This window comes from Ambystoma mexicanum, chromosome 12, assembly GCF_040938575.1.
Source record: "Ambystoma mexicanum isolate Mex_15411 chromosome 12, UKY_AmexF1_1, whole genome shotgun sequence".
NCBI classification, from domain to species: domain Eukaryota; kingdom Metazoa; phylum Chordata; class Amphibia; order Caudata; family Ambystomatidae; genus Ambystoma; species Ambystoma mexicanum.
Genome location: NC_090936.1, coordinates 355,080,931 through 355,097,479, shown reverse-complemented (window position 1 = coordinate 355,097,479; position 16,549 = coordinate 355,080,931). Strand labels below are relative to the sequence as shown.

Sequence of the window (16,549 nt, the reverse complement as noted above, 5' to 3'; positions counted from 1 at the left end):
ACTGAAAGAGCGCGCTGATTTTAGCCCTGCCAGTCAAGCCCTAGTGATAAAACACTCCCATTTTTGTCACTGGGAAATTCAACCCGTGGCAAATTTCGGAACTCAGTTGCCTGCAGGGTTTATCTCCCGATCGCTATGGTTTATAGAGATGTGCCGTACCATAGCAAATTCAAACACACAGGTCAATGTATTATGGTCCCTCAGCGAGGAATCCTTGATCTGAAATGTACTACCTGCTTCCAGCATAGTTTTTGACAGAACAACATATGCAATACTGGAGGATTGGGTACCTCTTTCCCATGTCGTCAATTTGTTGAGTTCCCCACTTACACTATCATTTCCTATAAATAGATCCCATTCGTTAAACATTGATCTCCGTTTTGTCCCATCTTTATAGGTTTGGGCATTCGTTTGTTTTTCGAGTTCATTTCCCTCCATTAGCCGTAAACCTAATATCGGTGAAATATGATGAATTCCATCACCATTTGATTCAAGTACAGATTAATTACCAGAACATGCCAGGTTTTATTTTATTGCAGATATCTAAGTTTATCGCTTGAATGCCCAGACCCTCAGCAGCCTTTATTTTTAGGTTTCTTGTGGCAATCTGCAAACAACCCGATGGCCTACTACGATTCACTTGCAAGTTGTTGAACAGTAGTATAACCATCCAAAAATAGCTACCATAGCTACCTATTTATAATTCTATTGTTGAAAAAGATATTATACAACCACCCCCTCGTCTTTATTTGCTATGTAAAGAAAAACCTTCAAAAACGTGCCGATTTTCTTTCTCTCATGTATTGATTTTTTTATATTTCTTGCAAACCAGTTTCTTGTGAATACAGTGATATATTTAAGTACTTCTAATAGTTTTCATGTAAGCTATATTAACTAAATATCAAACCAAATACAAAGCAAGGTTTGAATGTATTAGAAAACACTGCTCATTTGGAAAACAAATGTAATTTGTTTTGTACCTAGCAACACAGCCTTTTAAAAAATAGCTTTTGGAATGTAGCACTTTTTCAAAAAGTCTAATTACTATTAATTTCGAGTGTTCCATTTTCATCTAAGGTTGGTAAGTTGAGTGCTACTGACTTGGGTAATAATACCTACTATTGAAGCACTTGTACACAAGAGGAATCCGGCATGGAACACTGTATAAGAACACTCATTATTATTAATGATAATATAAATAATCTAACCATCGTACAGGATTAATGTTCATTCATCAATGTTCCTATCACCCAGTGCGTCTCAAGGATCCACCTGCTATTGTTATTAAAGGAATAGTGCGCTCAAAAATATTATTGTGCCGAGCATTCGGACATGTGGTTTTAAGCAAACTGTGATCGATCGTAAAAACATTTCTTATGCACCTTACCTTAGTTTTCCTCATGTTTACACCTGCGAAATCAAGCAGTGGGCGTGGCCATCTTGTGGCAATCTTGTCCGTTGCAGCATCGCCCTAAGCTCCAGTGCCCTTGCAGCACTAAATCAGATCGCCCGCCCCTGAAGCTCACATCACTATTCCTAGCAATATTCTCCACCTATTTTCATTACGTTAGTGGGCAGCATAGCCAAACGCGCCCTTTCATCACCTAGAACCCGGAATATCAACACACACATCCTCTCACAGCACAGCGTGTCCCAAATCGGAATAGAAAACACTATTTTTAAAGGAAACAACAATACTCTGCAATTTATAATGTGCTTTTATTTCACAATAAACGCTCCGAGAACATCCGCCAATGTCGATTATCAACCACATTTTTTATTTCATTGTGTTAGAGCATCAAATCTTTATCATGAGGCACACTGTGTTCCTTTCAGTAGAAGAAGCGCTTTCAACGCACCTTGAATCACAAGGCTTCGGCATCAGCTTCTAGCTAGACCACCATAAAAGATGACAGGTTGCTCCTTGTTGCTGGTAACGCCAAAGGGCAAATCGGTCCCGGGCGTCATCACATCCCACATCAGCGTAATTGTGATCCATCCGTTTAGGTGTATCTGCCACTGCCTGTTGAACAAACCATCACTCAGTATCTGGAAACGATGACCTTTGCAGAAAGGAAAAATATAGCTGTGTAGAAAACATAACAAAAATATATTTCAGTAGCCGCTCTTTATTCAAATGTATCCATTTACTCTTTAATTCAGAACCGGGTGAAACCTAATAATGAACACAAACCAGGAACAATGGAAACAAAGAGAAAACATTGTGGAAAGTTGGAGTCTACGATGTGCTTGAGAGGTTAGTGCTGTGGAGTATGTTTAGCTCGCCGTGGCATGCGGAGGGCATTATAACGGAATATTAGCAACAAACCTGGGATTGGTGGAACCTGGGGGGGAACCCAGACGTGGACTCCATGCTCACTGTGCTCATAGAGGCACAGCTCCACCTCACTGATGAGGCACAACAAGGCTGAAACACATGTTTGGGGTTGCTGTAGGTACTCTAGTTCAGAAGAGAATTGTCATAGCATTTCGGTGCTGGACTGCCCATGTGCCCGGGACAAAGACAAATACATACAGGTTGTGTTTCTGTGTCGTCACAATATGCCCCAACCAACAACCCATTACAATGTAAGCAAGCAATACCGGTCAGAAAATTAAACCTTGACTCATTTGTCTATAAACTTGTCTTCAGCCAAACTTGCATTATATTTGGTATTTCCATTCTCTTGGCGTAAGCAGAGTGTCCGTCAGATCAACGGTTGTCATATAATGAAATTACGTGTTCCTTTTTCCAGTTTCAAAATGGTAAACCTTATCGTTATAGCGGGTATTAAACACCTCACCATCCTTCAATTCATAGCGAATCCTCCCTCTCTTCCAAGGTCGAACAACAATTGAACCTTGTTGGGAGCGCGTACGCTAATTTTCGTTTTGCTGACGGAAAGCCACAAATCAAAAACCTACTGTACAAGACGCGTCAGTGTGAACTCCCCACAAGCAACATCAAACGCAGTGACCTTCACTCCATGGGAGCGATTAGCCAGGCCGACCAACGTGGCATTTGAAATATGTTTGAAAAATAAACAAATTGTTTGCTGGCATCCACCAATGCTGCGCTATCGTGAATACTTTTTTACTAATCTATATTGATAGTGAAGGCTGGCACCTTAGCATGCACGTGTCCAAATAGACAATAAAAGATGCATCCTGCTAGGGAATGAAACCACAAGAGTAATTGCAAGGGAACCACATTTTATATAAGCAAAATAAATGGAAGCAAAGAACTCTGCTGCCCGAGAGCGCTCTGCCACATAATACACAGGCAGCACCTTATGAGTACAAGAAATGTCATGAGTGATGCGCTTACATACAGTACAAAATAACAATTGTCATTCTTAACTGGCCTAGTCCAGTATGGGGCATAGGCGATTTCTGTCTACAATTCGCCGAGGATTCAGAGGCGGACAGTTGGCACGTGTGTCAGCTGGGCTCATCTTCGCAGGGTGAAAGCTCGGTCGAGGATCACAAGATGACATAATCCTGACTGAGCTAAACTAAACATTGAAGATCGGCATGTGGCGAATAATAGCTGCCATAAAATCTATTATTTCAAAAAGAGGTTGTTTATACAATGAAGGCAAATATATGTGCATTTCGACCCGAGGTGTAGTGGAGGCATGGGGCAAGGGTCCTGCTTTCAGGGGTCTTATCAGAAGGTTCGATCAGTGATTTGTTAGTGCCGGGCCTCTAGATTCCAGGCACGTGGGAGATAGGAATAGGTTTCAGAAGAGAATATGTGGTTGCACTGGATTTGTTATATGGTAAGCAATCTAGGGTAGTCCAAGGGATAGGTTGGGTAAGCAGATGTGTTCAAATGGAATTGGGGGCATTAGGCCCGTGGACCATGTCTTAACAGGGAGGGGATAGAGAGGGCATGAGTCGGTCAGCAGCGATGGATGGGGCATTGGGTCTGGAGCATCCTGTCAGTGTTTGATACTTGTTAAAGGCAACATTTAATGACTGTATTTTCCGTTAGAACTGACTTGCGCAGAGCTGGCAAGGGGTGGAGGTGGCGGGGGCTGGCTGTGCGCAGTGCTGGGAGAGGGAGAGGCTGATAATTCGGCAGAGGGGCAGAGGCCTAGAAATTGATGGCGTTTGGAAGAGACAAAATGGAGTCCACCCTACACACATTAGTAATGCTTTTATACACATATAAAAAGGATGGGGTATGTAAATATATACGATAGGGGTAGAGATGTCTCCCCTCTTAGCTCATACCTCATTTACTTATGGCGAGAATGATGCAGGGGGTGCGGAACACACCACCCCTCCCTCAAAATTTGTGATTTAGTTATTTTGGCACAACAGTTCCAGTTAGGGTAAGTAGAACAGATAAAGAGGAAACCATTTTCAAATAGGCCCAATGGCATCTTTCTACTAGGCCCGAAAATCCATCTCTCTGTGCAAATGCAGCTCAGCAATCCGCAGCGCCTAGCTCAGCCTGCCCACACCATTTCCTCCCCATTGCCAGGTCTGCGTGCACCCTGTTTTTGCGGAGGAATGTGCTCTGCGGATAACCTGACACTGACAAGTCATAAATCCAAGTGCCCTTCCTCTCCACTGAACTCCCCGTGCACTAACAACCTACACCCCATCTGGCCCAAACCCACCCGTTCATACCCTGCAGTTCATTTCATGCTGATATCCATCTAACCCTCCCATGCCCTGATCAGTGAAGGACCCACAAGAGCTGCCCAAAAGCGGGAAGGGGGAAAACACAGAGTTACACTGTATGGCATCATACAATAGGCACTTCATGCAAAAAAAAGTTGACAAAGAGGATACATTTGAAAAGACAATTTGGACGCTATGGCCACCTATGTCGAGCTTTACAGATACCAAACAACCACAGAAATGCATGTTTTGTGGCAATGTACATGTCCTAGGAACAAAATCAGGATCAATCCCATTAGTATGCATGGCCAACACAGTCAAAGTGAGATCTTTCACAAAATCGAATTCCATTTCCTGGTATATTGGCTTGGCCACCAATTCTTTGCTTTGTTTTGCAAAGGCCAAGGTATAATGAGGGATCCCAAAGTTTCCTGCAGTTCTTGAATATTCTCTCCCTAGATTTTCGTTATGTGCGAATACAGCTAGTAATGTTCGAGCTTGCATACTGTCTATGCCGAAATGCAACCTTTTTGGTCTGTACTTTAGGCACGTATTGTGGAACACCTCCAAATCTCCCGTGTGACAGAGTTCTGTGAGTCCCTTTAGGTCTCTTGAAAGAGTTTTATCAAAAACAATCTTCTCAAGAGCTTTGTGTGGAGGTGAAGATGGAGCCAACCACTTCTTCTTACGTTCCTGCTCATCCGATAAAGGTCCATGTGCACATTCGTGAAAATTATGGTTTTCTGTCCATGAGTGAACGTTGGAACAGTGGTGCATGAATGAGCGCCATTTTTCAAGTAGAATTTTCACAGACCCATCACAAGTTTTGGAGCTCCACCAAAGATGGTTGCTGAAAGACTGAGACCACTGTAAAATATTTTCCGAACCCTTTTTTTTACCAGCAGCAGTAATTCTTTTATTCACTGATTTGGCAACGTGCCATACATTAAATTGATGAGAAATGTTTGGAAACTGCTCTCGCATGGCCTTGACTACTGAAACATGTCTGTCAGTGGCTATGAGGTCTATTTGCATTCTCCTCGATTGAAGATGTTCAGCGGATTTTATGAAACCATGTTTCTCCATGGCCACAGAGGATTTACATTGGGACACCTGTATCATCTCTCCGAACTCACATTTTTTTTAGTTTCCATGTCTTGAAAGTGGTATGTGCAGTACTTTGCTGAAAATCCTGGGCTATCACACTGTCCATCGCCAGCTAGCCTAAACCGTTTGCCAGAGAATGTGCTTTCAATTGACATTTGATAAAGTTTCCAGGCTTGACTAATAGCAGGGAATAAGAATTCTCTTTGATATTTGTACTACTGTGTTTTAGCAAGGAACTGAACTCCCACAAATTGACAGAAACTGGACAACTTACTAAAGGTGGAGCCACTGAAAAGTAAAGCTACTGAATACAGTAGATTTGCAGCTGGCACTTTGCCCAGCATCGGTTGAGCGGACCATGAAAATGTATAATGGAGGTGGGCACAGGTGGCTTGGATTTTCAGGTTAGTTCCTTGTAATACACGAGTCACATTCACCAACGGCTCGCTGCATATTTTCCCCCTCACTGGATGGACACATGTCAGCATCAGTATAATCTCTACCAGGCAGCTGTTGAATACAATGTATTTGTGCTCCTTTATTAGCCAATCATCCTGCATGAATGTGGTTTGTGACTCAACTGTTGAGGACAAATCGCCCAAATTGCCCACACTGAAGTCGAGATTTTTAGCAAGTTCCTCGGTCAATTGCGTTGAAGCTTCAGTCTCTGTTAATTCAGCTTGTGTTCTTTGCCCACGAATTGGAGAAACCGTAAACATGGAATGTTTATTGGGGGGACTTTTTTTTGCAGGTGTAGATTTTGTCAAGTGGTCTGTGAGGAATTCAAATGCATCATCATTATATTCGGTTTCATCTTGTCGATTTCTGACATTGTAGCAATGGTCCAAGACCACTTTGCTGGCCTTGCCAGTCACATTCAATTCAGTTTCAGACTGCTGGACATAAGCATCTCGAGTCTGCTTATTAACTGGACCACGCTGCGCCTCAAATAGTAGTTGCTCCATGGTGAAATCTGTTTGGCAAGCAGCCTCTGTTGCTTCATTTGTTTTCTGTGTCTTTATACTTCTTTTCCTTCTGGGCCTCTAGGAGATGGATTGTAAAAACATGTTCAATGTGTGGCACAAATACAGCAGATAGCAAACATGTTATGAAGAAAACACCAACCCAAAACAGTCTGAGAAAACGAAATTGTTTGTTAGTTACCCTTGTTTTCTTAATTTTCTGTCGTCTTCTCTGTAACGACCGCACCAGCAAGCTGATCCACCACCTCTGATCCATGTGCCTCCACTTCTAATTCCACACCTTATGTACATTCCTTGAATAGAATATTCATTAAAAAAAAGTTAATCGTATTGGAAATAAAATCTTTCATCGCACACCGCACGTATACACATACCCTTGCAAACAGTGTACGTCATTGGGTCAAAAAGTACATTTCACATTTTCACCTGATTGATGGCAAGTGCACTTGATCAGAGATCACCATGCAAAACATGCTGATTGTAATGTTGCCCTCAATTTTTTTTTTATGTATTCTGCATTAGGGAGGAAGTGTAACGTTAGAACTCAAATCATAAAAGTTTGAAACACTGCACGTTTATCTGAATGTCACTGCCTAATAGTATCCTATGTAGGATTTACTTTATGTCATTCAAGGGAACTGTCAGTACGCATACCTCATACTCTGGACCAGCTCCAAAGGATGATGTAATTGTAGTCAAGGTACCAGCATCCCCCAGTAACACAGTACTTGTTTTAGTATGGATGAAAACAGTGAAATGGAACAGAGACAATGGGATGCAGACTATGGTACATATAAAGAGAAACCCATAAATGACACATAGTGTAAACAACCAACAGGATACATAAACGATTTCATATTTTAAATTCCAAGCATAATACTTTCTCGTAATTGAAAAGTGAAATGAAATTACCTGATAGGTGCTTGAAGTTGTTGTTGACTCCGGAAAAGAAATGGATGAACAATCTTCATTTTCAGTACATTGTCACAAAGTGGTAAAAGGGAAAATTAGATTTGCATTAGATATGTGGGAAGATCCAACTGTCGATAATATGAACTTCTGCAAGTCTGTAGGGCTCACCATTGGTATACTGGACGTGCCGATGGTTTCGTCACTTGCATGCTCTCCTAAAAAAAATTCACATGTCAAGCAACCGATTACGAAGTTACCTGTTCAGTACACCACCGCCTACAGCTAATTCATCATCCGGGGCTCACCTGAGGCAGAGTGTGCATGAATAGAGTTGGAATTGCATTTGGAAGCAATTTACGAGACGTTCTGAGTCCATGCTTTTTTGTGTGCTGTGATTGGTCGTACATATCGTCTGCAGAGTGCAGGCTGCAGATGCGGAATCGATTGGCCCTCGAGTCTCCCAAGACAGCCTGGGCTCTACTTTCAAGCTCGTCCACCGGAAAACCACAATGTTGAACCCCTTCCCTAATCAATATTCCTTGGGAATGTATGCAGGATTGTGCCCTTACTTTTGACATGGCTCCTAGAACGGCAACCAAAAACTGTACAAGCAGGCATTCTTGAAAAATCTATAATATCTGTATAAAAAAGTACACATGATTACAAAGAAATTCTACTGAATGCATGAGATTGATAGAATTGTATCAAAGTTTTATGTGCAATGTTTGTTTTGGTCAAACAAGCAAAAGCTATGTAGCGGAGTCGAATATACACTGGGATAACTTTCATACAGAATTGATTGATGTAACGCAAATTGTAACGTGTTACTCGTCCGTTGAATGTACTTTCATGGCATCAAAAGGAAACATGCTTATAGACATGGTCCGAGAAAGCTGCGATTCTGTCACAATTGACTGACACTGATGAAATTTGCTATATATCGAGATCAGAACACTTTAAACAGTAGACAATGGTAAAGTCATTGAGATGAATGAACATTACACTACTGGGTACATTCGTCCGAAATAGATAGACATTTTGAGATCCGAAAGAGATGATTATAGTGAAGTTAATAGGTGACCTGCCCTTACCTTGACTAACAAACAATTAGATTCAGCAGGCAGGGTAGCTAGTATCAGGAGAACAGGTAGCACGATCAAGAGTTGACTTGCAGTGATCAAAGATGTTCACAGGTAGTACGATCACAAGTTGACTTCCAGTGCTCACAGATGTTCTCAGGATAAATATCAAGGGGTTTATAAAGAATTAGAAAAGGATGTGTGCATGTGAATGAGTGACATGTGCTGTCTATTTCAAGGGAGCCTGGAGACACTGTGTCTGTGGAGGCCATGTGTACAATGGCCGCTGTGCGGAAGATATCTCTGAAGTGTACATGGTGTTTGGCACCTCGGCCGTTCCCACTCTGCCAGCCCCCTTGGGAGCGCACAGCCAAAGGTGCAAACTGCCATTGATAGTGGAGGGGGGATGGGTGAGCATGAGGTGTGCAGAACATGGCCCGGAACACTGCTGAATGGAGACACACTTATGTGGATTGCAGGGGCGCGGTCTGCTTCAGGAGAGCCTGGATACACTGGGTCTAGGGAGGTCATGTGTACAATGGCCGCTGTGTGGAAGATACCTTTGAAGTGTACATGGTGTTTGGCACCTTGGCCGTTCCCACCCTGCCATCCCCCTTGGGTGCGCATGGCCACAGGTGGGAAATACTGAAATTAATACTGGAGGGGCATGGATTATTGCAGAGGGGGTAAGCGTAAAAAGGGCACCAACCATTGTTGCATGTCACTCATAGTCAAGTGAGAGTGCCCTTGATTCACTGAAAAATTGAAACCAATATTGATAAAAGATGATTTTTATTTTATTTTGTTGCTGATGTTGATGGCACAAATGTACTACAAATTGTATACTTCGGGTTGCAGCACAGTGTGGGAAAATCCCCTGTACTGACCGCGGACACTGGGGAATTTAGCTTGAATGGCTCCAACAACACAGGCGGGTATTACTCGTCAAACACGGTATCCAAGCCTCCCATGAAGCCACCATGTAAACGAACGATAGGCCACCAGCCTGTACCACCTGTGGAAGAGAAACATACATACTGTATTTAAATGAACCTGATAAGTGTACAAACTTTAGTTGAAAATGCATCCTGTATCCTATGCTTAGTTGCCAGTACAAATATTACTTCATGGATCAATCAACTTGGATTTATATGCGTAAACACATTACAAAAGTGAACACCCATGCAATCCATAACGTTTGGAGCTCAGAGGAATATTGTTTCTTGGATGTACGTGAAAGACACATGACCACTATGATTTCCCTAAATCGCGAGAGATGTATTTGCCAGACTACATTCATTTGGCAGTGATAGATAAAAGTTACGACAATATAGGAGACAAACATGAACTGTTAGTGACCTCAGTGGACAAAGTGACATCACAGCTAGAGTACACTTACTAGTTGCTTGGATTGCGAGGGCGAACTGTTGCGCGAAGTTTGTGCATAAGCACCATCATAATCCTCAACACAGACCTTGTGAGGCAGGCTGCCCTGAAGTCATGCAGCTCGGTAACGCATAGCGGTGGTGTCTTCTTCCGATATGTAGGCCAAGCATCCAGAGTTTTCTCTGCAGCAGCAGTTCTCCTCGCTTGGCATGACCTTGCACCGATTGCAGGTAGACCAGGTGGGAACGTCTTTCATGCAACTAGGCTCAGGCTCATGATCCGGTGATTCATCCTCCCAACTGTCGTCCGATGCCACATCGTTTCCGCATCTTTCTCTTTCAACTAATTCCGCCTCGGCATGCTCCGGCTCGTACTGGGAGGGCTGTATTGTTGCCATTATACGACAAAATTAAAATCAATAGTAATGCTAGTACTAGTATCTGTTCGCACAGGCTACGATTAAAGAAGATGCTGAACCGAGCAGAAACGAGTCACAGGCTATACAAAAAAGACAGTGAAACGATTGAAAAAGCAACTCTGATGTTGTCTGATGAGAAGCGGTCTGTTTATACTTATTGAGGAAAGAGGCGTCCTGCCATCTCCCTGGAGACACGTTATTAGCTTGGGCACAGAGAACGTAGACACGAGACGCGCATTCATTCACGTCGTGAAATGGGCCGTACGCGTCTAGTGATGTCAGCTTTTGTATTTTATAGATATGTATTTTATATATATATGCTGACTATACACGCATACATTTTTGGTCAGTATATACAAAATATTGCAATCTCATAGATTGGATTTGTTTTCCTCCGACTATGTGTAGAAGTAGTCCCTGTTCTAAGAAATCTATCAATTAAAGTTACTGCTGATATTGTTAAGTCACATGGAGATTCCAAAAGTAAGGAATCTGAACCAAATCGCCATATTTCATGAAACCACCCTTTTGTTTACCTTATTTTGCTCATCACATAAAAGATGTAATTAGGGGTCTAGGTTAAGGTGTATGGGTCTGTTATGAAATTATATCACATTCATGTGTTTTCTAACTTTGCATGTGTGGAAACGTGTTTGTGTATCTAGTTTTTGAATTAAGATTTGTAAATGCGTTTAATAATAGGATAATTATTTTGCAGCATGCGGCAGAACTGGAACACAAACAAAACGAATCCGAAAACAGAAAGCTATTGGGTGAAATAGTTAAATACAGCAATGTCATACAGGTAAGTTGCAAGAGTGAATGAACATGAATAACGTTCACCCTATACCACAAAATGCCTTCACACACACAGCACACAGAATGCAAAAACTTTAAAAGCATCTTCTAGCAGTCTTATTTGGGTATGCACATAGGAAACCTAAACCACTAACGCACCAGAGTCAAATGGTCAAGAAGCACAAATTAACACATGCGAAGCGAGATATTGGAAAAAAATGTGAACACATGATTTATACATTTTCTATGTGAGCACATAAATCGTGAAATCAGCCAACGCGTGTTTCGACACACTGGGGTCTTTTTCAAGGCTGTGATTATCCAATACAATAATAATTGAAAAGACATTGTCACATGACCTTCATTAAGAACAAAGATAATGCAAAATGTCAGTCCATTAAAAGCAGAGAACAAGCGAGAAGGGAGAAAACCCCAAGGGAAAGAAAGCCAAGACCATGGATTCATTATTATCCTAGATCCAGGAAGACTTAAAGTTAAAACAGTGTTACTTCACACCACCCATTCATTACACTTATGGTTCAGTAAGCATTAACTCACAATTGTGATTTTTTGTTTTGTTTTTAAAAGAAAAACCCTAAACTTAATACACTTATTAATTCAAGACAATTGAACACTTATTAAAAATGAACAAACATAATAGCAAACAGGATCTTGCTTGCATCCGTTAACCATGAATACATAGACCGCATTACATTCACAAATCCTAGCTGCGCTGCACAGATATAATACAATGATTGCAGCACTGCGTGTACTAGGAAGGAACACTTGGTTCATCTCAGCCTTACCTAAGTAACGTGAATCATTAAATATGCAACCAATGAAGGACCTGAATGCAAGAAGCTAAATAGGCATGATACTTTTATGTCCTGTCCCCTTTCCTCCATATTGTATGAGCGTCCCTCGCTAGCGACGGGAGACGGAACCTTTCAAATGGATTGTGTCCTCCAACGCATTCCACATCTTTGACATGTAATGTCCACAGCTTTTTCGGCAAAGGGCGTCCTGCGTCGATGGCGTCGGGTCCATGTCCCTCGAGGGCCTCCGTCGAGGAGGACATCACAGGATGTTATAAATAGGACGCACATCGCCCGCAGCCTCAGTTCCGTCTTTTCCGTGAACGTGTTAACTTCGTGAGACTTGGCACGCCTCTTGTGTTTTCTTCATTGAAGATGTCTTTCTCATCGACCCCTCCGACTCCGTGGTCCGGCTTCAAGAACTGCTGGGACTGCCAGTCTAAGATGTCGCTCACCGATTCACACTGCATTTGTTTGTGGTGCCTGGGCGAGTCGAATGACACCGACAACTGCTCGAAATGCCAGTCTCTGACTGCCAAGGCCTTGCGGGAGCGGAAGGGGAAGCTCCAGGTAGGTAGGGGCTCTTAGCCTGTTAAGTCCCGGACTTCCAAGTCCAAGGGGGTTTCCACCGACGACAAGAGGAGTCACTCTCTGCGTCGGAAGGATTCCCGGGGATCTCGGTCCCGCAGTGGTTCCCGCCACTCGTCTTCCTCGTCCCGGCACTCCAGGAAGCGCCGTCACCAGTCGCCTTCCCCGTCCTCCTCGGAGGATGGTGCCTCGAGGAAGGTTTCGTGCCCTACGAAGTCCTCGACTCTGAAGTAATGGGTCACAGGACATGGGTCCGGTCGCGCCTTGTGACGAAACCGGCCAGGATCGGTCTTGTTCCGTGGCTCGCACGCCTTCGGGCTCGGGTCTGCGATGCCGCACTCATCGGGAGCCGTCGAGGTCCCGTACGGACAAGGAATCGAAGGGTCGCAAGAGACATGACTCTAGGTCTCGGTCCTCATCGCCAGCGAGACCGCAGCAACCTATTGGTGGCTCCGGGCCGGCGTCAACTCATTCAGCGCCGTGTCCGTTCAATTCGGACATCGACGCCTTGCCGTCGTCACCTGTGTCGACGCCGAAGCCTACGGCGATCGCAACGTCGAGGTTGTCGACGCTCTCGAAGACGAAGCCTTCGACGTTATTGGCGCCTTAGGGGATTTTTTCTCTAAATTTGCCGTTGGAGTACCCAGACATTGTGGATCCTCCAAGGAAGGCTACATCGAAGTCGGTGAGGCCGGTTCTGGCCTCCAGGCCCTCTTCTATCCCCAGACATGGGTTTCAACCCCCTCTGGATGATATTTTTGAAGAGGAGGAAAGGTCCGAGGTTGAGGAACCTGGTGACCTTGATTATGCTCCAATTTATTCTGGTGATAGTCAGTTGGAGGAGTTGAGGAAGACTGGACACTTCCCCGGAAGTGGAGTTTGGTAGACCTGAGCCTGGGGCTCATGCAGAGTCTTCTTATAGGAGACTCATGGCGCGAGTCTCGGAGTATCTGGGCTGGTCTAGTCCTCCGGAAGACTTTGTGCAGGATGATCTGATGGATATCTTGGATCGAGGTCTGTCCTCTGACCCTGTTTTACCATTTCATTCTACCTTGCAGAAAAGGGTGGCAGCTGCTTGGCAGTCCCCGGAATATCTTCCAGCTGTGAATACAAATCTAACTAAGAAATACCACCCTTCCGTTAGCGACCCCAGCTATTTATCTACTCACCCCACTCCTGAGAGTTTGGTGGTTCAGGCGGCTACGGCCATCTCGAGGCAGGCGGCGTACCCTACCATCCCACCGGATAGACATGACAAGCGCTTCAACGGTTGGGCCCGGAAGGTATTTTCGAGGGGATTGGGTCCTCCGACGTATTCCATATCTATGACATGTAATCACCACAGCTGTGCTGCTTCGGAAACTTTTTCGGCGTCTGCGTCCTGCGTCGATGACGTCGATGCGCCGTCGTCGAGGACCTCGTCCGACGTCATCCGATGTGATAAGTAGGACGCACGACGCCCATAGCCTCAGTTCCGTTTTTTCCGCGAACGTGTTGCTTCGTGTTTCTCGGTTTAAACGCCTCGACTCTTTGGAGTTCTGTTCTTCTTGGTTCTTCGGACCTGTTCGTTTGTGAAATTCCTTCAGAAGATGTCTTCTTCGTCTTCGACCCCGCGTCCGGGTTTCAAGAAGTGCGGGGAGTGTGGGTCCAAGATGTCGGTGACGGACTCGCACGACGCCTGCCTCTGGTGCCTCGGGGAGGCCCACGACACGGATGACTGTATCGACTGCCAGTCGCTCACGTCCAAAGCCTTACGCGAACGTAAGAAGAAGTTGTCGGTAGGTCGGGTGTCCAAGCCCCGGAAGTCGAAGTCTGCGGGGCTTTCGACGGATGATTCGAGGGGTGACTCTCCGTGTCATCGTCGGAAGTCTCGTGGGTCTCCTTCTAGGAGTCGGTCTCGCCACTCCTCAGCCTCTTCGAGGCATTCTCGGAAGCGCCGACACCGGTCGTCTTCCAGGTCCTCTTCGGAGGGCTCTGCCCGGCTCGTCGCTTACCCCTCCAGCCGTGCGACGCCGGAGGAATGGGCTTCCTTTGGGAAGAAGATGCTGGCGATTCTTGAGTCGCAGGGTACTCAGCCGTCCGCGCCCCCGAGTGGGGCCGGTCGTGTAAGGTCGAGAGACACCGCTCGCAAGAGTGGTCGGCACGAGTCACGGGAGAGGTCCCGTTCGGACAAGGGGACTCGTTCTCGACGTACCCGTTCCAGGTCCCGGTCCTCGACGCGTTCGAGACCGTGTGCACCTGTGAGGTCTTCGAAGAAGGCATCGACGTCTGTGGCGTTGAGGGCGTCGACAGGCTTTCTCGAGGCTCTGGTTCCTAGTCAGGTTCCGGATGAAATTGTCTCGGGCCATAGTCAGTTTGACGAGTTGAGACAGTCACTGCATGATGCCAGTGGACTGGACACCTCTCCGGAGGTGGAGTTTTGTAGGCCTGAGCCTGGCTCTCATGCTGATTCCTCGTACCGGCGCCTTATGGCTAGGGTTTCTGAGTACTTGGGATGGTCTGCTCCCCCAGGGGAGTTTGTGCAGGATGATCTGACAGACATCCTTGATGTTGGTCCCCCAACTGACCCGGTTCTGCCGTTCCATATGGCTTTACAGAGAAGAGTGGCGGCGGCTTGGGCTGCTCCGGAGAGTCTCCCGGCGGTGGGCAGATCCTTGTCGCGAAAATACCGTCCAGCCAGTGGCGACCCCTGCTACTTGACCAGGCACCCCACTCCGGAGAGTTTGGTGGTGCAGGCGGCCACGGCCCCGGCGAAGCAGGCGTCGTACCCTACCATCCCTCCTGATAGGGACGACAAACGTTTTGATGGCTGGGCGAAGAAAGTGTTTTCTTCTGGTGGTATGGCGCTTCAGGCGGCCAACTCCATTTGTGCCTTGTCACGTTTCACGCACACTCTGTGGAACTGTGTTGCGTTAGCGGCTGAACATATTCCCGAAGGGGACGAACGGGATGGTTTCCTTGCTTTGGTCCAGGATGGTAAGGATGCCATGTGTGAGTCTGTTCAGTCGGGTTTGGACTTAGCTGAATGCGTCAGTAGGTCCATGGCGGCGAGCACCGTGATACGCAGGTTTGCGTGGTTGCGGAAGTCGGGGTTTGCTCCTGATGTGCAGTCCCGGCTCCTCAACATGCCCTTTGACGGTGAACACCTTTTTGGCAGCAAGGCTGACGAGAGCCTTGAGAGGTTGCAGACCTCAAAAGCTGCAGCGAAGTCTTTGGGCGCTGCAGTTCGCCAACCTCCGCCTTTTCGTCCTAGGGGACAGCAGTGGAGGGGTGGTTCCTTTCGCTATTACTCATCCTTCAGTAAAGCGAGAGGAGCTGGCAGTCAAAGAGGCCAAAGCAGGGGTACCAGAGGTGGACGACAGGGTACCCGTGGTGCCAAGGCCGCTCGGGCAGTTGCCTCTTTGCCCTCAGGTAACGCCGCAGCCACTCCCACTCAGTCGTGAGGCCATGTCCCATGGTTCGCCGGTTGGGGGAAGGCTGGCGCAGCATCTTGTAGAGTGGCAAGCCATTACTTCAGATGTGTGGGTTCTGGAGATCATAACCCACGGCTACTTGTCTTCCTTTTCGGCACAGGCCTCGCGACAATCCAGCGGGGAACCTCTCTTTGCAGAGTCCGGATCCGCTCCTTGCGCAGGAAATTCAAGCCCTGCTGGAGAAAGGCGCCATAGAACTGGTGCCTGTAGCGGAGAGGAACAAGGGATGGTATTCCCCTTATTTTTTGGTTTCGAAGAAAGACGGGGGATTGAGACCCATCATGGACTTGCGCGGTTTGAACAAACTCCTCAGGAAGGACAAGTTCAAGATGGTTACTCTCTCTCAAGTCCTCCA

General features: G+C 45.7%; 1 protein-coding gene across 8 annotated transcripts in view; it reads left to right on the top strand.

Moving 5' to 3' along the window:
* Positions 1-16,549, top strand: part of ITPR2 (inositol 1,4,5-trisphosphate receptor type 2) — a 4,412,221-nt gene that overhangs the window by 399,981 nt on the left and 3,995,691 nt on the right. For all 8 annotated transcript variants that reach the window (XM_069628470.1, XM_069628469.1, XM_069628465.1 and 5 more), the window contains one exon: positions 11,239-11,325. In XM_069628470.1, coding sequence (XP_069484571.1) covers positions 11,239-11,325 — 87 coding nt within the window. The remainder of the gene's footprint in view (positions 1-11,238; positions 11,326-16,549) is intronic.